At 35.3% G+C, this 19605-nt stretch overlaps 1 protein-coding gene across 1 annotated transcript; it reads left to right on the top strand.

Annotated features, from left to right (window-relative positions):
* The first annotated feature begins 1708 nt into the window (after nucleotides 1–1708).
* Nucleotides 1709–16353, top strand: Ect3 (Ectoderm-expressed 3). The gene is made up of 12 exons (XM_071597439.1): nucleotides 1709–1806; nucleotides 2959–3182; nucleotides 3627–3777; nucleotides 7761–7824; nucleotides 8401–8495; nucleotides 8592–8772; nucleotides 9057–9278; nucleotides 9358–9476; nucleotides 11380–11688; nucleotides 12140–12274; nucleotides 13936–14196; nucleotides 15224–16353. Exons 1-12 carry the CDS (start codon nucleotides 1747–1749, stop codon nucleotides 15446–15448), a joined length of 2046 nt encoding a protein of 681 aa, XP_071453540.1. The 5' UTR covers nucleotides 1709–1746; the 3' UTR covers nucleotides 15449–16353.
* The last annotated feature ends 3252 nt before the right edge of the window (nucleotides 16354–19605 follow it).

Here is a 19605-nt window from a genome sequence, read left to right as displayed (position 1 = left end):
CAATGCTAGCGTCACGCAACTTGGCTCAGAGAAGGCAGACAAGCCACTGAAGCTATCTGACCTCGTCCAGCGGCTACTCGCGTCGTCAGCACTTCATGAACTTTCACGAACGGGTACTACTTTCCGGATGACCCTCGTAGGTCGGTGGCTGCTTCTACCTGGGAAAATTAACAGTGGATTCATTTTTCAGGCTCCCAGCGAATGACAGCTGTCGTGGATCTTAAATTGGCATAATATGAAGTAATTTTCCTAACATGATAGAAGGAAATCGTTCGTCATAGCGGAGAACTCCGGATGAGCGACTGATATTATGAGTATTAGTCGGAGGAAGTCGCCATGAGCAATGGCCTACCAAGAAACGATTAGAACGAAAACAAATTTTATGTTCTTCATTGTTAGGAAATAAATGTCATGGAATACGTGACAACAGGTACTATAAATATCGCTGTCACGTCAGTTCAATGACACAAGTTTTCCAGTTACTTATTTCTTATATGTATATAAATATATGTATATATAGATATCTAGCAAGAAAGTCTCACGGACATGAATAATAATTTAAACGAAGGAGCGTGATGGCGCTAGCCGAGCATTATCTAGCCTTAGTATTCCTTCTTCCTACGGCATCCTAGGTTTACATATGCTTTTAGTTATTACTACTGTTTCCCGAGCCTTACTGAAGTATCGCATGGAAAACACATTACTTCATGTGGAGAATGGATAGTAAAAGGTATCACCCCTTTCGCTAACAGTACACGGGTAACCCTACCTAGTTTCTCTTCACCCTTCCTCCATTTCATAAAAAAATTACCTCTTTACGAGTACTTGTCCCCAATGTCGCAGATGAGGCCAGGTTTCGATCACATTTCAGGAACTACTTGTTGCCCAAGATTAAAGGCAATTTGTACTAAATTCTTTATTTTGCGTTTGTGATATCTACGATCTCGAAGTTTGTTTCTGGAAGGTGCAGTTTTGCTTACATGCAGACCGCATGTGATTAGATATGCATGTAGTATATACCCCCACATAAATCGTCCTAAATTATTTTTTAGTCCTACTGTCTGGAGTCCCGAATCCTGTTGCCTTTAAAAAAAATAATATAGTGGTAAGCGAAACCAATAATGGGTGCGGTAATTAATTTAAGTCCGGAAAGATAACTTTAAAGAAACATTCTTGAAATGGAGATTTTACTTTTGCACGTGAGTTAAATTTAAACAATTTAAATCGTTGTACAAATAAACATTTCATCTAACAGCATCGACTGCATTGTTGATGTCATTCCGTGGATATTAATGTCTGAGTAGAATTAACATAGTTATATATATACATATATATATATATATATATATATATATATATATATATATATATATATATATATATATATATATATATATATATATATATATATATATATATATATATATATATAGTTTCTACACGTTGCCGGAAAACATTCATTAAATTTTCTCTCCGGGATGAACTGTTATTTTAAATACATCAAACCGTCAAAAGAACTAATCATTTGGCCCGTAAGGCCGCGGTGCCATTGTCCGGGAAAGACCCAGCAGCAGGTGTTTTTTTTACGGTCTCTTCCCATTTGTCGGCCTCGAAAAGGGGAAGAGGTACCTGGGCGTCAACGGCGATTATATTTTTTTATCCCATCCTTCCTTTTTTGCGCGGGCCTGCTGAGAGGGAAGATGCCTTCCAGTTGGGCGGCCGCTTCCACCTGAACCAGTCGGGAAGATGATCTCGTCAACGCTGCGTGTGCTGTCCTTGTTGATACTGGCTAACTTTTCATTTGCTGTGAGTTGTTTATGTTATAGTATTCCGGCATCCACCCGAATGTACTTTATCGTGGTGTGGCGATGTGGTAGTTACTAGTTTATATCCGAACTAGATACACATTTCACGGGTAGCATTTTAAGACCGCGCGAGTGAAATATTTTCATCGAAGCCCCTGGGAACCCCGAAGTCATTTTTTCTTCGCACCGTGACGAGAAGGCTTTCATCTACGAGTGTTGACAGGGTGGCGACAGTAGCGTGCAATGCCAGCGTGATTGTGTTTATATCAGCACAATAAACAGAGGCGTACACCTTAAAATTTGATATTTTCGTGATTACCCGCTGCTCGAGGAAAGTAACACCTAAGGAATTCGTTGCGTTCTATGGTATTTACTTATTAGTGAACAATTATTAAGGCAGAATTTTGGTCGAGCAACTGTTTATTTTGTTAATAAGAGTGCATGTTGGTATCGCAATGGTTAGAAGCAGCGCGATCTATCTTAGCGCTTATCAATTTTGCCCTCCGAACTCGCCGGCTCTCCATGCTTGCCGAATGTCTTGGAAAACTGAGTACTCTAAGCGGAAAATGTTCTAGAGAACCGGTGAAAAATTTTCCAGCTGCGCAGGCTAATGATCAAGTGCATAGTGTCATCTGGTTCTGATTGAAGGAAAGTATTTCGGGTGCCAAGAATCCCAACTTTGGGACATATTTGAAACGTTGATTTTGGGCAGTTTTGAAATGTGGTCATTTATATTTCTTGTGCACGCTCATTTTTATTCATTATATTTCTTATCTAAATTTTAAACATTAATTGCCTCACGTTTATGGGTTAAGTGTACATAAGTAAATCGATGCTGCATTCGTTATACGTACACTTTTAAAACTTACCCTTTCTTTTCTGAAAGTTTATTGTGTTTATAATTATTTAATCCAGTATTTAAGTGATTTTGAATTACTTTTAAAGGCCAAACAATTTAATAATGAATGAATTTTCATATTAGCTTCTCATTGACTGTTACTGCAAGTAAGCATAAAATTCCAGCTTCCAAAAAAAAATTATTAACATCAGTATGGCCTCTTCTGGTAAAGTCTGTAAAATTTCCTTTATTAAATAGTACTTAAGACTGATAAGCAAGCTCAACTTACTGTAGAAAGAATGAATTTATTTTCAGGCTAATGGTGTTCAATCACAGTCTTCCGTGAGCACAAAATTTGATCTTGATTCATCTTACATAGGAAGAGAATTTCGAATAGACTATGAGGGGAACCAATTTCTTAGAGATGGTTTGCCATTTCGTTATGTCTCTGGCTCCCTGCATTACTTCCGATTACCAGCTACCTATTGGAGAGACCGCCTTCAAAAGCTGAGGGCTGCTGGCTTAAATGCTGTGTCCACGTAAGTCCAATTGTTGGAGTGCACATGAACAGGGAAGTTTTTCATTTCTGGCATAATTAATACATTTTATTGAATTATGATGACAAGAATTAAGATAATTTGAAAGGGAAAGTGATCACCTGATAGGTTGTTAATAAACTGGTTTTTTTCAAGTGTCGCTTTCATAATTAATAAGCACAAACTAGTATGGAATTGTGTAATTCCAGATTATTTCAGTTTTTCCATTATTATTTTTTTCTTTTTCTCATGGATTTAATTTGTGTATTTTAAAAGTGCTTTTCTGTTTTCTTTAATTAAGTGAAGAAGAAAGACACAACAGATCCCCAATTACATGTATACATGTTTATTACTTATAGCTTAAAATAATAAGGCTGGCATTTGAGTGTGATCGTTATCCATAAGCTATTTTTTGACTTTTTAAAAGAGTTCTTTGTCTACCCATAGGTATGTTGATTGGGGTCGACATGAACCGTCTCCTGATGAATATGTCTTTACTGGAGACATGGATTTGGTTAGGTTCATCCAAATAGCTCAAGAGGAGGATCTCTTGGTCATTCTTCGACCTGGCCCATACATCTGTGCTGAAAGGGATATGGTAATTTGATAAGGATATATTTGATTTTTAATAAAAAATTATGATTAGAAGCATGACTATGTTTGTGATAGTGATTTTATTTCTCCATGCTTACTGAAAGTTTAAACATGAAAAACCCATACTCAGTAGGTGTTACTTTTATTTCATTCTACTATCAACGCTGCTCTTCTAAACTAAAGCAGTGCTAGAAGCATAATCCATGAATCACATTCTGCTATTAGAGGCCATTTTCAACTACTCCTCCTTCCATACCATTTCTTTTCTCCTCCCTTGATTGTCACACACATCACCTCCAAGCAGATCCACCTCAAGTGATTTCATGTTGCTCCCATCAGCTCCTTCATTTATTAAATTTCAGTAAGCCCTTGCACTTGTCTTACAGTTGCAATATAGGTTATTGATTTTTTCTGTGGTATCCATAGCCTCTAAATTGTATTTATGACTCCCCATCTCTCAGAAGACAAATGTATAATTATTTGCAAAGGCAAAATATTTGGAAGAAAGTTATTCTTCTTCTTATACGCATACATGTGTCTTCTGAGAGGCAGTGAAATATGGATATAATTAATATGAAACATGGATCAAAGTATTCTTCTCTTCTGTCTAATATCTTTGTGGAATTTGGTTTGTGACAGGGTGACAGGCCTAGTAAATAAATCTTTAAAGTAATGATTGTCTAATATATTCAACTACTCATTTACTTTGAACGCGATAGGCTATTGCGTAGTGGCCTAGTCAGTTGGGTAGACACCCTCTGACTGCAGGGTCCAGGGTTTAATCTCTTTGGGCACCCTCATTCAAAATAAAATGATTATAATTTTCTAAGTTCTAGAACTATGTGAGAAACTATAGGTATCATTGAAAAGAGATTCTATGACATGAATATATGAATTTTATTCTTCGAAGGCTAAGTTAGACAGAAACTCTAACTTAATTGATAAAAGCTTAACTTTGGGTAGATTACTGTGGTATGGAAAGATATTCCAATGAATTTGCTAATCCTTCAAGTCCTCCTGTATATTATATGATCCTTCATGATATCTCATCAATCCCATTTCACTCAGAGAGTAATTCAATAGTTGTGGGTAGAGTTCACCTAATACTGTTAAATATATTGAATGGGGAATCATAATTTTTTACTGTTATTGCTTAAAATGCTCTTCAAAATTAATCTGGTGGTGAGAAAATTAATAGGCTGGGGTTAGCATAGGGTTTGTGGATTGGTACAGGACAGAAATTAGCTGAATAGATACCGGTATGAGGGGGGGAATGTAGGAATTTGTGAGATGTCTTGGCCCAGTCTGAGTGTTAATAATAGCTATAGTGTCAATAGCCTTGCCATTTTACGCAGCACATATAGGCTCTAGGGGATTTGGAAAATGGCGACTATCATTATGCAATGTTTTCCTAAGCTGGAAGGTACGAGGGTCATCCGGAAAGTAGTACCCGTTCGTGAAAGTTCATGAAGTGCTGACGACGCGAGTAGCCGCTGGACGAGGTCAGATAGCTTCAGTGGCTTGTCTGCCTTCTCTGAGCCAAGTTGCGTGACGCTAGCATTGCCTGTGTTGTTTCTGTGATTGTTTACAATGTTTAAAAAAATTGAGAACGCCGCCAGTTGTGAAGTGAGGGCAGTGATTAAATTCCTCAATGCAAGAAACGTTCGCCCATGTGATATTCATCGCCAATTAAAGGAGGTGTATGGAGACAATGTAATGGACGAGTCGTCTGTTCGGCGGTGGTGTCGCAACTTCAACATGGGGAGGGGGAACACACACGACGATGAGCGTTCGGAGAGACCGTCTGTCATTACAGACCAACTGGTGAGCTCAGTTGACGAATTCGTGAGGAACGATCGGCGCGTCACAATTGATGACATCTGTGAGCATTTTCCCAATGTTTCTCGAACAATTGTTCATGAAATTGTTAAACACCATCTGCATTATGCAAAAATTTGTGCAAGATGGGTCCCTCGCGTATCTCAATGAGCTGGCAGCGAAGGACTATGCAGCAGGAATACAGAAACTTGTCACACGTTATGACAAATGCCTTAATTTGCTTGGAGATTATGTTGAGAAGTAGTTTAAAGTATCCTCTTTCAAATAAAATTTTTTATGTTTGTTAATATTTACTTTTGTGTCTTTATTTCACGAACGGGTACTACTTTCCGGATGACCCTCGTATATTGGCTTCAAGTACATTACATTTCACTGAACTCACCCTTAGTCCTGACCACAGTCATCAACCTCACGCACACTTTCCTTCTCTCATTTTCCATCTAATCCTCTCCTCCTCCACAGTTCTTCCTTCCAGCGCATGCTACTTTACATCTGCATCGCAGGAATGAGAATCCTATCTCTCTCCAAAATTTCTGCAAATCTGTGACTCTATCAGATGCAATCTGACAACTAAACTTTCATGATGAATTAATGTCTACATTGAGGTTTGGAATGAGTCATGGATAGATTGAAAAAATTGCTTCTATAATTAGTATAATGTACTGATAATGTTGATTTTTTAGAAATTCTAATAATGATATAATAAATAATGGAATCTTAACCATGTTTCTGTGCATGCAGACTCCTTACTCTGTGGATGAACAGGAAGATATGGAAGAGAATGTGATTCCAGGAAACATAAAAGTGTTATTAATGTTTTAAATTTCATAAATTTCAAATCCTGTATTATTTTATCATTTACTTATGATTATGGCATGATATCTCATTGTTATTTTTATTCTAGAAAATATTTTGACCAAACGATTTTATTAGTTAATGATATTTTTATTTAAACTATAGATTCCTTCTTTAAACTGTTGGAATTCTAATGGGTACTATTTAAGAAGTGTCATTAGCGTAAAAAGTGCCTCGGAGGTACCTGTGAGGAAAGTGAAATGACATAGTTCTGGCATATTGGTGATGATGTGATTCAAGTGTTTCATGGATTGCATAATGCCATTTTGATTTGCCTATACACCGTATTACTATGCTAGGGCACTCATGAGGCCTATTTTCTGGAAGGCCTACAACTAATTTTCACTAATATCCACCTTGCTTATGAAGGAAAGTAGGTAAGGTAATTGTCACAAAAATTAGGTACATACCTAGCTATTATCAATCAAATTTAGCTTTCTTGTTTTTGATAATGTTCCTTTATTTCACATTAATCTGGAAACAGCACTTTGTCATTTACATTGGACTTTAAACAATGATATTACAATTACAAACACCCAAGCCCTAGATGGAGAAAAACCCACCTAGGTGGGAATTGAACCTGTGAACTATGGGTTAGCAGGCAAGGATGTTACCCCGCCACCACCTGGGCCAGCTAACTGGGGCTACTGGGGCCAGCCAAATATTTTTTAAGTAGTACTGAATTTGTATAGTTCCAGTTCCTATGCTTGGGTAATATGATTTTTGTATTACATGCAAAATAGTTCAAAGATAAATCACACCAATGTTGTTCATGAAATTTAAGAATGGTTACCATGACCCCAGTTTCTCAGAATGTGCTATAACTGTAAAGGGTCTATTCCAAAAATATTCCAAACTTTTAGTGGCAAATGCCTTTTTAGTTCAAAGAGACTCTTAGATTATTCTACATATTTTTGGGACAGACCCTGTAAAATGTATATTGTGAGTTGTTTAAGTAGTATCTCGCTATGTATCAATGTAGTTAACATTAAGGCATTTAAGTCTTCACCGGTGTTTGAAGTTGCTTTATGACAAAAGCTTTTTAGAGTATAAAAAGACATCATCAAAATCTACATTTGCAAAATTTCATACTTCTCATCCTAGTAAGTCTATGTATGTGTAAGGAGCTGCAAAAATAGATGCAATGTGAATTCCTCTGTGAAAGGTCATCCATTATTATATGTATAGGATTCCTCAGGCATTATAAAAATATTAATCATTTTGTAAATCAATATTTATTTAAACTTTACTTCATCTGAAAAATGGCTGATAATTTCATTATTTTCTTTGCAGGGTGGATTTCCTCCTTGGTTGCTGGTAAAAAATCCAAACATGAAACTCCGAACAAGGGACTCAAGTGAGTACAAATCTAAATGCCATAGTGATTTTCCATTGGATTTTAAAATGAGCTGTTCATATTAAAATTAATCAAGAGTAATTTTCACATTTCAACTGTTATTTTTATCCTAATGTTTTAGAAATTTTGTCTAACTTGTAGAGTAACCCATAACCAGACTTTTAGAAGCCCTGGGGAATAACTTGGATATATTACCATAATATTGTGTTGTCATGTTCCATCATTACGAGTGATTCAAATTTATTATGACAGCCCTTTAAGAATAATCTATATACATACATTTTTTGGCTCATGGTATTCCAGGGGTAGAGCATTGGACTACTGAGTTAAGGGCATGGGCTTGATTCCTGGGAAAACTTCTCTGGGCACTCTCAGCTTCACCCAAATTTTGATTTTTTGGGTACCAGATCTTCCAGGGAAACCATGGCCGGCAGAGGGAAAGGCACTGGCCCCGTCTACCCTGATTTGTGAATTTCAAACTCTGTTGGGCTTAGTGAACTCTAACATCATCATCTAAACTGACCTTCGGTTGATTACTATATTTATGGTTTTCTTATTTATTATTTCCCTTCACAGGTTACAGAGGCTATGTCAGCAAATGGTTCAGTGTCCTCTTGTCAACCATCAAACCTTTCCTATATGGTAATGGTGGACCAATAATAATGGTGCAGGTAGGTTATCTAAAATCAAATACATGCAGCCTATTACTATTCAATGCATGAATAAAATTGTATATTTTAAATTTTGCTGTTAACTTAATTTTTAAGGTTGAAAATGAGTATGGTAGCTTTCCAGCTTGTGACTTTGACTACACCACATGGCTAAGAGATGAAATGAAGAAATATATTGGCAATGCTGCTGTACTTTTTACCAATGATGGCAATGCAGACAGTTATCTGAAATGTGGGAAAATAGCTGGAGTGTATGCAACTGTAGACTTTGGCTCTGGTAATTACCTTTTATTACAATTACCAAAAGTAATGTATGAAAAGTTTTTTCATCTTCATGAAAAATGTCAAGTACACTAAAGACTGGAAACTGTTCCCTGGCAGAGGCATCAACCTAGTGGCTGATGAAGGGCATGTCTGTATAGGGTTGTGTGCTATGTCAGCTCTAGTTATTAATAATAGGTTATAATGTTGCAGAATGTTAAAATTTATCTATTAGCATTACTTTCAGTAAAAAAATAATACTCATTTTCTCTTTCTTCATAACCTTTTTTATTTTCTTAGGCGCTGATGTAGCATCATCTTTCCGTGCCATGAGAAACCATGAGCCTAAAGGGCCTCTTGTAAACTCAGAATTCTACCCAGGATGGTTAGATCATTGGGAGAGTCCTCATTCTTTGGTGTCATCACTGAAAGTTGCTGACTCACTGAACAATATCCTTGCAGCTAATGCTTCTGTGAATATATATGTATTCTTTGGAGGGACTAACTTTGGTTTCACTTCTGGTGAGAAGAATGTGTAGTTTGGTTGAAATCATTATATTTGGATACAATTCATGTGAAATAATGGATGTTTCATATTTAGGGGCTGAATTTGGGTCTTATTACAATCCACAGCCAACATCTTATGACTATGATGCACCACTGACTGAAGCTGGAGATGCTACTGAAAAGTACTTTGCTATTAGGGACATCATAAGCAGTGTAAGTTTTAAAAATATTATTTAATGTAGTGTAAACACTATGAATTCCACTGAATTGAAAACTTTGGGTAATCAAATTTGTAAATCCGATGACAATATAGACATATTATATTTTTAATGAAGCTTTCCTCATCAAACTGACCCAGCTTACCCTCATCTAAAATGAATTCAAATTTAATGACAATATGTACTTACAAATAAAAGGCAATGGGCATGGGGATGTCATCTGCATGTATAATCTTTTTTTGGGAAAACACAAGCATATCATTCTATGCCAACAAATCCTTACACCACTCTTCTGAGTCTGTTACATTTTGATGATATTTTCCTCCTTTGGTCCCATGGGCGCAAAACTTTATCCTCCCCCATTTCCTCTGTAAATGCCTACTCCTTCTTATTTTTTACTTCATCTATATCTGATTCTAATATTACTTTCCTGGATATCGATATTCACCTCTGGAACATTAAATTTAACCCCTCATTCCAAATTAAACCGGCCAACAACCAACAATACCTTCATTTCAAGAGTTGCCACCTGTCACATACAAAACACTCCATCCCTTTCTCACTCTTAGTCTGTGGCCTCCGTCTCTGCGACAACCCCTCTTTCCTGCAGAAATACATGGACCAGTTACACGACTCTATCAGGAAATGTGGGTACCCTGAAAAATTACTGAACAATAAAATTCTCAAACCATCAACCCAATACACTCCTCTCCCCAAACCAAACTGCCCAAAATGCCCTAACCTTATCGCCACTATCTTCCTTGGAAACCACAAAATCAAACACATAATCTGTGACCTCTTCTCAATGATTTATAACAGTCAGTCAACATCACTTTTATTCCCACATTGTTCCACCATTTTGTTTGAACCCACATCAAACTTGCAAGACACCTTCAAGTCAACAAGACCACCTGTGGGCCCCCATGTCTCTTCTCCGCCCCTCTCCGCACCATCCAACTGCCCTCACTGCAAATGCTACCATCTTCTAAGATCTGCCACCTCCTTTACAGCCAATTCTAGTTGTGTAGCCACCTATACCTCGAAAAACATTATAAACTGCCTCTCCTATAACTCCTACAACCAATCTTTTGATGACTGCTTGTCTGTTTCAGTGATTAAAACTATTCCCAAATCCACAAGAAGCATAGAGGTGATAACCCGTGAGGTGGTGCATCTCTGGATGCTCCAGTCATTTAAACCTCCCGGGCTGAACCCAATCCACTTAATCCATCCAATAACTGCTTACGAATCCCCCCCCCCATCTCCTTGTCAATTTCCTATTCGTCCCTCACCTCTCCTCCCCACACTCCCTCTTCACACATATCCTTTCTGCTTTTTCCCCGGGAATGGCATTCTGACGATGATGGTCGTGCTGTCGAAACATCTAAAGTACATATATGAGTATCCTTTCTTTGTGTTTCTGTGTATAAATGTTAATCAATGTTTTATATATAAATATATATGTATAACATATATTTTATGTATATATATATATATATATATATATATATATATATATATATATATATATATATATATATATATATATATGTACATATATATACATATACAACAAAGATACAAGACATTTCTTCGTAGTCAGAAATTGTTCAGACCACCTATGTATGTGTACACACACACACACACATATATATATATATAATATAAAAATATTGAATTTTTCCACCACCACTTTGAAGTGACTCCTCCCTAAGTGATTATATTCAAATTATAATTACTAGTAATATCAATTTCAGACTTTTGTGGGTTTTATTTACCCCGTGACTAATGGCACTCATTTTGGTGAATTGATTCTTATTATCCAAGTTCTTCTCATTTTCAAAGTGTCATTAGAATGAGAGATATTAACTAAGTTCAGGTATGCTTTCACATTCCAGTACTTGCCACCATCCCATACTCCGCAACCAAGCCCAATCCCAGCACCAAAAATAGAATATGGACCAATCATACTGCATCGTGCTGGGAGCTTGTTTGAGGCCCTTGACAAGGTCTCAGAACCAGGAGGTCCAAGCCGTTTGAGAGGGCTTGGTGGATTGGTCTCCACAGAATATCCACTCTCTTTTGAGCAGCTACATCAGTCACATGGCTTTGTTCTTTATGAGACAAGAATTAATAGAGTTGTTACAGATCCAGCTCTTCTGAATCTAGGTGATTTGAGAGACAGAGCTAATGTCTTTCTAGATATGGTGAGGAAAAATGCCAAAGAACCATGAGAGTTTTCTGTTGTTCTTTCTTTTATTACAATGAGCATGACTTTCAAGCTTCTAATCACTCTATGGAAGTCATATCATAAACCTTTTTTTGTGCAATAAAGTTGTTGAGAACCTATGCATGAATCAAATTTATTATTTCCAATTTTTTTAAATTTCATATGTAGTACAACTATTTTTAATTCATATTTATGTAATGTGCTCTTTGATGTGTATCAACCACTGTTAAGTACTCTTCAATCCATGGTATGATAAAATTCACTGCGCATTTCTGTTCAAGTTTTATTTTACACAGAAATGGAGTTTGAGTATAATCTTGTATTTTAATTATCCCACAATGCAGTCCAGTATTCACTTCAGTGTTACTTATTATTCACTATTTTATTTTGATTTCAGTGTATAATCTTTCATTTCTTTTTCATCATAGGATAGAGTTGGCATTTTGAGTAGAACTCGTAAAATCACTTCTCTTCCCATGCATGGATTGATTGGGCAGAAATTGAGAATATTGGTGGAAAACCAAGGTCGTATCAACTATGGGACTAAGATCTATGAGCATAAGGTACCTACTCATCCATGAAATAAATGATTCGCACATTTGCATTAATGTGCTTGCTAAAGTTTTTAAAGAGCATGTAAAAGTGAGCAGATATTTTAAGTTACTTTCAATGTTTACAGTAGGTGTAATATTAATAAGGGGAGGCACTTAAAGGATATGTATATATTTGATAATTTTCTACAGTATAATAAATGAGATGTCTTTGCAACTTTTTCTAATTAATCAAATATTAAATTATTCTTGAAAAAAAAGTAATTGTGTGATGAAAATGGCCAATCGTTGTTTTTAATTATTAAATAATTGATGTATGGAGACAATGAGAATTGATGGAGACCAATTCATAGAGTTTAAATAGTTGATTTACAATATAGTGAACACAGCAAATGGCATCCGCTATAATTTTTCAATAACCATACTAATCAGGAAGCCTTACAATAATACTGGCATTTTGTTGGTGATGGAACTCATTAAAATAATTCATCTATGCTGTACAAATAGAAGTTTAAAATTCCCTATTTGCTAAAATACAATAGATACCTGTACAATTTATTTTGTGATATATTTAATATTATAGAAGCATCAACTTGACAGATGTTCATGTAATAATGCATATACTAAATGACAGTGGCTGAAGTGGAATGACGTCAATGGCCACTGTGTCTAATGGTCTGAGAAATGTCTAAGTTTCAATCATTGAATTAACTGGATTTCATCATTGAAATATTGATCAATGACTTTATCTATATAAATGGGAGCAATCAATAAGATAATTGGTGATGTCAATTCTTTTGGTGAATTAAATTACTTCATTTTTACTGATTAGACAGGGAGGTCAGTGAACAGTTGCTATGCAAATATGCTTACTGATTGTGCAAAGGAGTCACAAGCTATTGGCTTAAGCCATCTATGGAAAGAGTGGAATTCACGCTATTTCCAGCATCTAAGAAATTTAACAGGCTTGAATTTTGGACATGTTCACATGTTCACCTTTACACATTAGTACCCAAATTATCACTCCAGCACACTGTGAAGTACCACAAAATTGATAAAAATTATGTACTGAGTATTTATTCAATGTATTCAATAATTTTGATGAAATTGGCTCTCCATACTGTCGTTTAGTATTCAATGGTTAAACTACTCTTGGTAAGTTGGTTTTAAGTAGAAATTCATCAGTTATTATTTTTGTGTAGAAACACCTGACAGAGGATAATTGATAATGGTTTCATCAGTAACTGGTAGTTTTCTTAGTATAAGAGTATAATTTTGAGTTTATGAAAAATTCTTTGCGAAAGCCTTTCTGTATTTTTGTGATGAAACCAAGAATGTATGTATTTCAGTGCTTTGTAGTTAATGAAAGGGAAAGAATTAATTCTTGCTCTTTTGCAACTAAAGAAATTCATTAGTCAAGGCAGTGAAGTGAGCTAGAAATTCTTGTTCAGTGTATCAGTTTAATTTAATACTTGGCTTAGGTATTTGTCCATAATGTGATTTTGAAATAAGAATTTTGTTTCGCTGTAAAATGAGTGACCATAATGAAGATTTTTATTTTAAAGCTGATGCTATGTTGTAAGGATTATTACTTGATGTTCAATTTATTGGATTGTTTAGATGGGTTAGTTAAGTTTTCTCAATCATGAATATTTTGTTGTTTTTTCCCCTAGGGAATTGTAAATAATGTGACACTTGGAGGAAAAGTTTTGAAAGGATGGAACATGTACAGATTACCTTTCAACGACACATCTTTGCTGGATAAATACATTGATGCATCAATTGCAATAGCTCAAGGACAGCCAGCTAATGCATGTGTGCGAGAAGAAGACTACAGACTCCCATCCTTTTATTATGGCTTCTTTGTGCTTCCTCAAGAAACCACAACAATACCACCGCAGGATACCTACCTTAGTCTTGATGGGTGGCATAAGGTAAGTTACTTTTTTTCAGTTTAAGGACAATATTTTTTTTCCATTCATGGGAATGATGTTTCTTATTTATTCATGAGAGTGATGGAAATTAAAATTACCTCTATGAAATAAAACCTCTATGGAATAAGTTTAACTACTCCGTATTAATAATTCCAATTCCATGACTACTCATGATTGCTTTATTTTTTATTTAGTATAAATAAAGTTTAATTTTACACCCTGTAAATTTTGTTCTTACATAATTTGAGTTATGCCTAAGAAAGATTTACAATTTCAATAATATAATTACTAAAGAGCATGACTCATTTCAATAACACTTAGAGAGAAAAGTGGCATGCTTACCATTGTATTCAATGTATTATACACATATGTTGAATGGAGGTGATATTTGGTTATATAACACTCATTTACTTGATGCTTACTTTATTATTGAAATGGTGCATCTATATTTTATTTTGCTCCTAGAATGTTTACATATTTTGCTTATTTAAAGAATTTTTAGAGGAAAAATCTTGGAAAGATCTCTATCTCCTTTTTACCAACAGCACCCACCTCAGTGTGTCTTGAACTTTACTCTCTTTTTAATCCTGAGAATCTAGCCATCTTTTCATTAATTGTATTGAGAATAAATAAAATGAACAAAATCTTAAGGGTTTTTGTTATAGTCAAGGGTGTATTCTGATTGATAAATTGCTTCATCTTTTCTGTCATAAAGAATTTTCCAATGATCAATCATAAGTCACTGTGACATCATATCTTTAAATGATGCCCATGAATGTTCCATTACTTCCCTGAAGTTGAAAGCAGAATGCACACTGAGTATTTACTCCCATATTTGTTAATTTTGTTGATTAAGTTATCTCATATAGACATATTAATATTGCTCATTGTGTATAATTGTAATTGGTTATTATCATATAACATTTGATACCATTGTATAAATGGATCGTCTATAAATACATTATGCCCCTGATTGTTCGGGAACAGATTTGCATGGACTTATTTTAAAATCTTTTATCACATTCAGGGTGTAGCATTCATCAATGGCCACAACTTGGGACGTTATTGGCCAGTAGTTGGGCCCCAGGCAACATTGTATCTGCCTGGGGTTTACTTGCAGCCACCTCCAGCAACTAATCGCATAATTCTTTTTGAGCAAGAGAAGGCTCCATGTAATGGAGTTGATACATCTTGCTATGTGAACCTGGTGTCCCAACCAGTTATAAATGGACCCACCCCAGGAGGGCAGTAAAACTAATGATGTATAACCTTATGAAGAAAGTCTCTTAAGGTATCTTAGGTGTTTGAATTTCAATGTTTGCCCTTCAAAATCATGCGTTCATTTACCCCTAATAAAACAAGCATTCATCTTTTCCTTGAAAACTTGAGTGGCAGGTTAATGCTTGCCATTTTTTTGAAATGTGGTGAATCCATTATCCAAAATTTTTTAGCTATATTAGGACCTAAATTCAACCAAGTGAATTAATTACAAGTTCCTGAGATTTGAATGCTTACATGGATCAATATTTATATTTTGAAAGTTGATATGCTGTTGATATTTATACCAGGATTAAGTTGTTAGATTATTAAATTTCCATGTGTTTTAATGACTGGCCAAACTGCTTAGAGCAATATATATGCATATAATTGTTAAAATCTATGTACAATGGCATAATTGATCGATGAACTAGGGAGTGGCAACACTTATCTCTTCTTTGGTACAGAGTTCATAACATTTCTACTAAGCACTGCATGTGTTAGTGGTATATAGATTAAATTCAAGCATTATAAAATCAATAATGCCAATTTGATTAAATTAGTCCTTGTGTAATTCGAAATAACACCTTATAAAACTTTAATGACCCTACAGAAATACCAGATCTTGGAGTGTCATAAAACTTTATGATAATAAATCTTTATGCTTAGTTCTTAATATTTGTTGCTTCATCTTTAAATGAATTTGATGCACAGCAAATAAAGAAGAATATTGTAATATACAAACTAAGTGATGATTAATGTATATATACAGCAGTACTCTGGAATGCTTAATTTAAAAGAGAAATTCAATGCTTTTTGGCATAGCTATTTTTATATAATTATATTGAATACGAAGTTCTAGGTTCCTCACGACATATATTATCATTGAATGAATTCTTTGCAAATATTTTATAAGCTTGTATCTGGTAAAAAATGACTGAATAAATGAATGAGTGATAGTTTCTCTACTCTTAACAGGTAAAAACCTTAAAATTTTCATAGCGTGTATATACCTATGTACAATAACATCTCCCTTCAGGTGCTAATCAATTTTGCAGGACCAATTTTATGTTAAGCACAATGGAAAGTGAGCCCAATTGTACATACCTCAAGTGGTCTGCTGTGATTATGAATGTAGAGGAGTGAGTCTGGCAACCTTCACTGATGAAATCCCAAAAAACAGATTTTATTGTTGCATGTTGTGGACTTTGCTGAGCCTCCCGATTGTGTGCCTTGATGTCCCGTGTTGAGTGCTGTTATGTTTACTACCAACTAAACAATGAATATCACAAAGAAGTGATTGAGGTCAAGCTGATGTTTCCTAATCAGTGAAGTAATTTTAGAATCCCTTCTGACTATTCAGGTAAGTTGAACACTATGGGTGGGCACTTGATGAGCATTAAAAATCTTTTTATGCATTATTATAAATTAGTGGTGATAAATAGTTATCTATCCAAGCTTTCTTGCCCGAGAAAAGATACCTAGGCGATTACCATGTCATCTTCAATGAAGGCAGTTTTTTATTGAAAACATGTCAGGCTAGAATGCTTGAAATGAAAGAAATGCTAGAAATGAAAGAAAATCAGTTGAAGTGTATTCCATAAGCATAAAGATTCAGAATGACTTTCATGAGTTGGCAGCTTACAGCTCCATTTTGTTGCTGCTACAGTACAGCTCAGGTCTAGTGGCTTTAATTCTACCATAGAAGTAAAACTTTTTTGTAAAAAATCAGAGTCAATGGTAGATAAGAGTATATCTGCTGATTTCTCTGGTAGCTCATACATCTATTTATATTGAACTACTAAGTTCCAAGTAAAGCTGAGTAAATTCTCATAATGAATTTTAATGAGATTATAAGTAATTTGAAAGCTCTTGTTCCCATAGCTGTTTTCCAGATCTGAGGAATGCTGTTGAATAGTTTTTAATGCACTACATAAATTACTGCAATGACCCAGGTGTTCCAAGAAAGTTCAGGATGATTATTGATGGCAAAAATTTAAAAAATATATATATTTCTAACTTAGGAACCAGAGGTAGCCAAGCTTGGGCTCCCTGTGTGGATATTATACTGGAATATCATGAATTTTATGTTCCATTGTCACCAGTGATTTTCAGCAGATTGTTTCTTCTACCATAATGTCCCTCTATTTATTTCATAAACAGCCCACTTTACAAGATAAGTATTGCATATAATGTGTGTGTCAGTTTGCTAAAAGTCATTTTGTTTTATGAATTGCAAAACTTTAATGTGAAGAGCAAGCCTTGAAATGAGTGTAATATGTTCTTTTTAAGTGCTCCAGGCACTTCAATCAAATGATGATAAAACAGAGGTTGTAGTTGTGATTATCCACATTGTTATGAATGAAAAAGCATTAGTGGTGGTACAAGTATTACTTTCATGTGCTCTACAAGCAGAAACTTTTAGCAGGAATTAAAACTGCCACCTCATAAAAACTCATTCCATTTCACATCAGTACATCTACTGCCTTGGTATGGTATTGTTAAACAGAGCAGCATTATTTTTCTTCGAAGTTCATCTTCCTGCATCCTACCCCTTCTTGTTTTACAAAAACCTTATTCTCTTTCTCACTATTCTTGCTCCCTTGCCAATGTTCTCCCTACTATCGCGACCATCAATAATTCTCTTCTTCTCAATGTCTTCCTCATTCACTAAGTCTACTTTGTTTGAATTTCACTCCATGACTTTCAATTTTCCTCTCTCTCTTTCCTAAAGCCAAATAGATCATCCCCAAAATACTCATTTGCCCTTCTCTCCATCCTTTTATTGATGATCCTGAGAGCCACAATATGTGCGTGTGAAATTAAACTTACAGTTCAGTAATCATCACATATTGCTGCCTTTCCATTTTTTAAGATTGGAACTAAAACTGAACTGCTGAAATCTTCTGGTCAAATTTCTCCCTCAAAGGCTACAGATAAGTTTATAAAAACTCTTCCTCCGACATTCTTCTAAACCTTTGAGTAGCCCCCAAGAATGTTGTGTGATACACAGTTTATTTGATTTCAATTCCCTTAATGCCCTTTTTATCTCACTATCAAGTAAGCCTGGACCTAAGCTATCCTTTAATGCCCTTACCGTATGGAATTCCTCAATCCATTCTCTCTTTCTCTCGTGAATTTTCCCTGATTCAAATAATATTTCCTGGCATATACTATTTGATTGTTTGATACAACATCCCCATTTTACTTTCTGACAGTGCTTTCACATTCCTGTATGATGCACAAATTTCGCCCTTCCTCTGTAAACTTTCCATATCCTCATGCTGCATCTGCCTCCATCCTTCTTTTGCTCTATTTGTTACCTGCCTCAGTTAATTATTTAACTCTTGACACTTCCCTATTCCAAATTTTGTATTGACAGTCTTCCATCCCATTATCTCGTCTATATTTATAATAATCTCATCCATAATCCATGGTTTTCTTTTCCTTTACTTTCTTTTTTGGCTTTTGCTGTACCTTTTCTGATATGCTCCCATTTTTCCAATATAGTACCCAGCTCCCTTATCTCATTCATGATTTTCTCTAGTCTACTGATACTCCTTCCTTGTTTATCTGGTCAATGCTTTCTAAACTCTCTTCCCTTTTTTATCTTTTTGAGTTGGATGCTACGCTTCATAATTACAAAATTGTGATCAAAGTCCACATCTGCTCCCATGAAACTGCAAATTGATCATGTTTTCCTAAATCTGTGCCTAACTATAATATAGTGTAACTGATATCTTCCAGACTACCCTGTCATTTTCCATGTATACCTATGCCTTTTAATGAATCTAAACCAATTGTTGATGGTGATTAACCTCATATCCTGCACAACTCCATTGATTTCTCTCTGCAGTCATTCCTTGCTTCAAAATGGTAGTCCCGTTGCCTTACCACCATATCTTCCTTGAGTACCATCACATTCCAATCCCCCATCACTCTCAGATGTTGCTCTCTATAATTATGTCCTTTAAATTATTGTGTACCCTATTGACTTTTTCCTCCAAATTGTTGCTTTGAGGCATGTTAACATGAACAATGACCAAGTTAAGTTCATTGGTTTAGCTTTTACTTCTACTGATAATATTTTATCAGCCATTTGCTCTGACTTTATTATGCTTTTCTTATTTTTTGTTTTACATTATTGCTATT

This window comes from Hetaerina americana, unplaced genomic scaffold (genome assembly GCF_022747635.1).
Source record: "Hetaerina americana unplaced genomic scaffold, ioHetAmer1.1.p SCAF_10, whole genome shotgun sequence".
Classification (NCBI taxonomy): domain Eukaryota; kingdom Metazoa; phylum Arthropoda; class Insecta; order Odonata; family Calopterygidae; genus Hetaerina; species Hetaerina americana.
Note: the sequence above shows the minus strand (reverse complement) of the source record. Positions and strands in the feature narration are given on the sequence as shown.

Bases quoted from the DNA above. Each gene is read 5' to 3' on its own strand.
- Ect3 (XM_071597439.1), top strand. From the start codon at position 1,747: ATGATCTCGTCAACGCTGCGTGTGCTGTCCTTGTTGATACTGGCTAAC. The intron at 3,183-3,626 runs GTAAGTCCAATT...GTCTACCCATAG, and splicing joins GGCTTAAATGCTGTGTCCAC to GTATGTTGATTGGGGTCGAC. The intron at 8,496-8,591 runs GTAGGTTATCTA...TTAATTTTTAAG, and splicing joins GACCAATAATAATGGTGCAG to GTTGAAAATGAGTATGGTAG.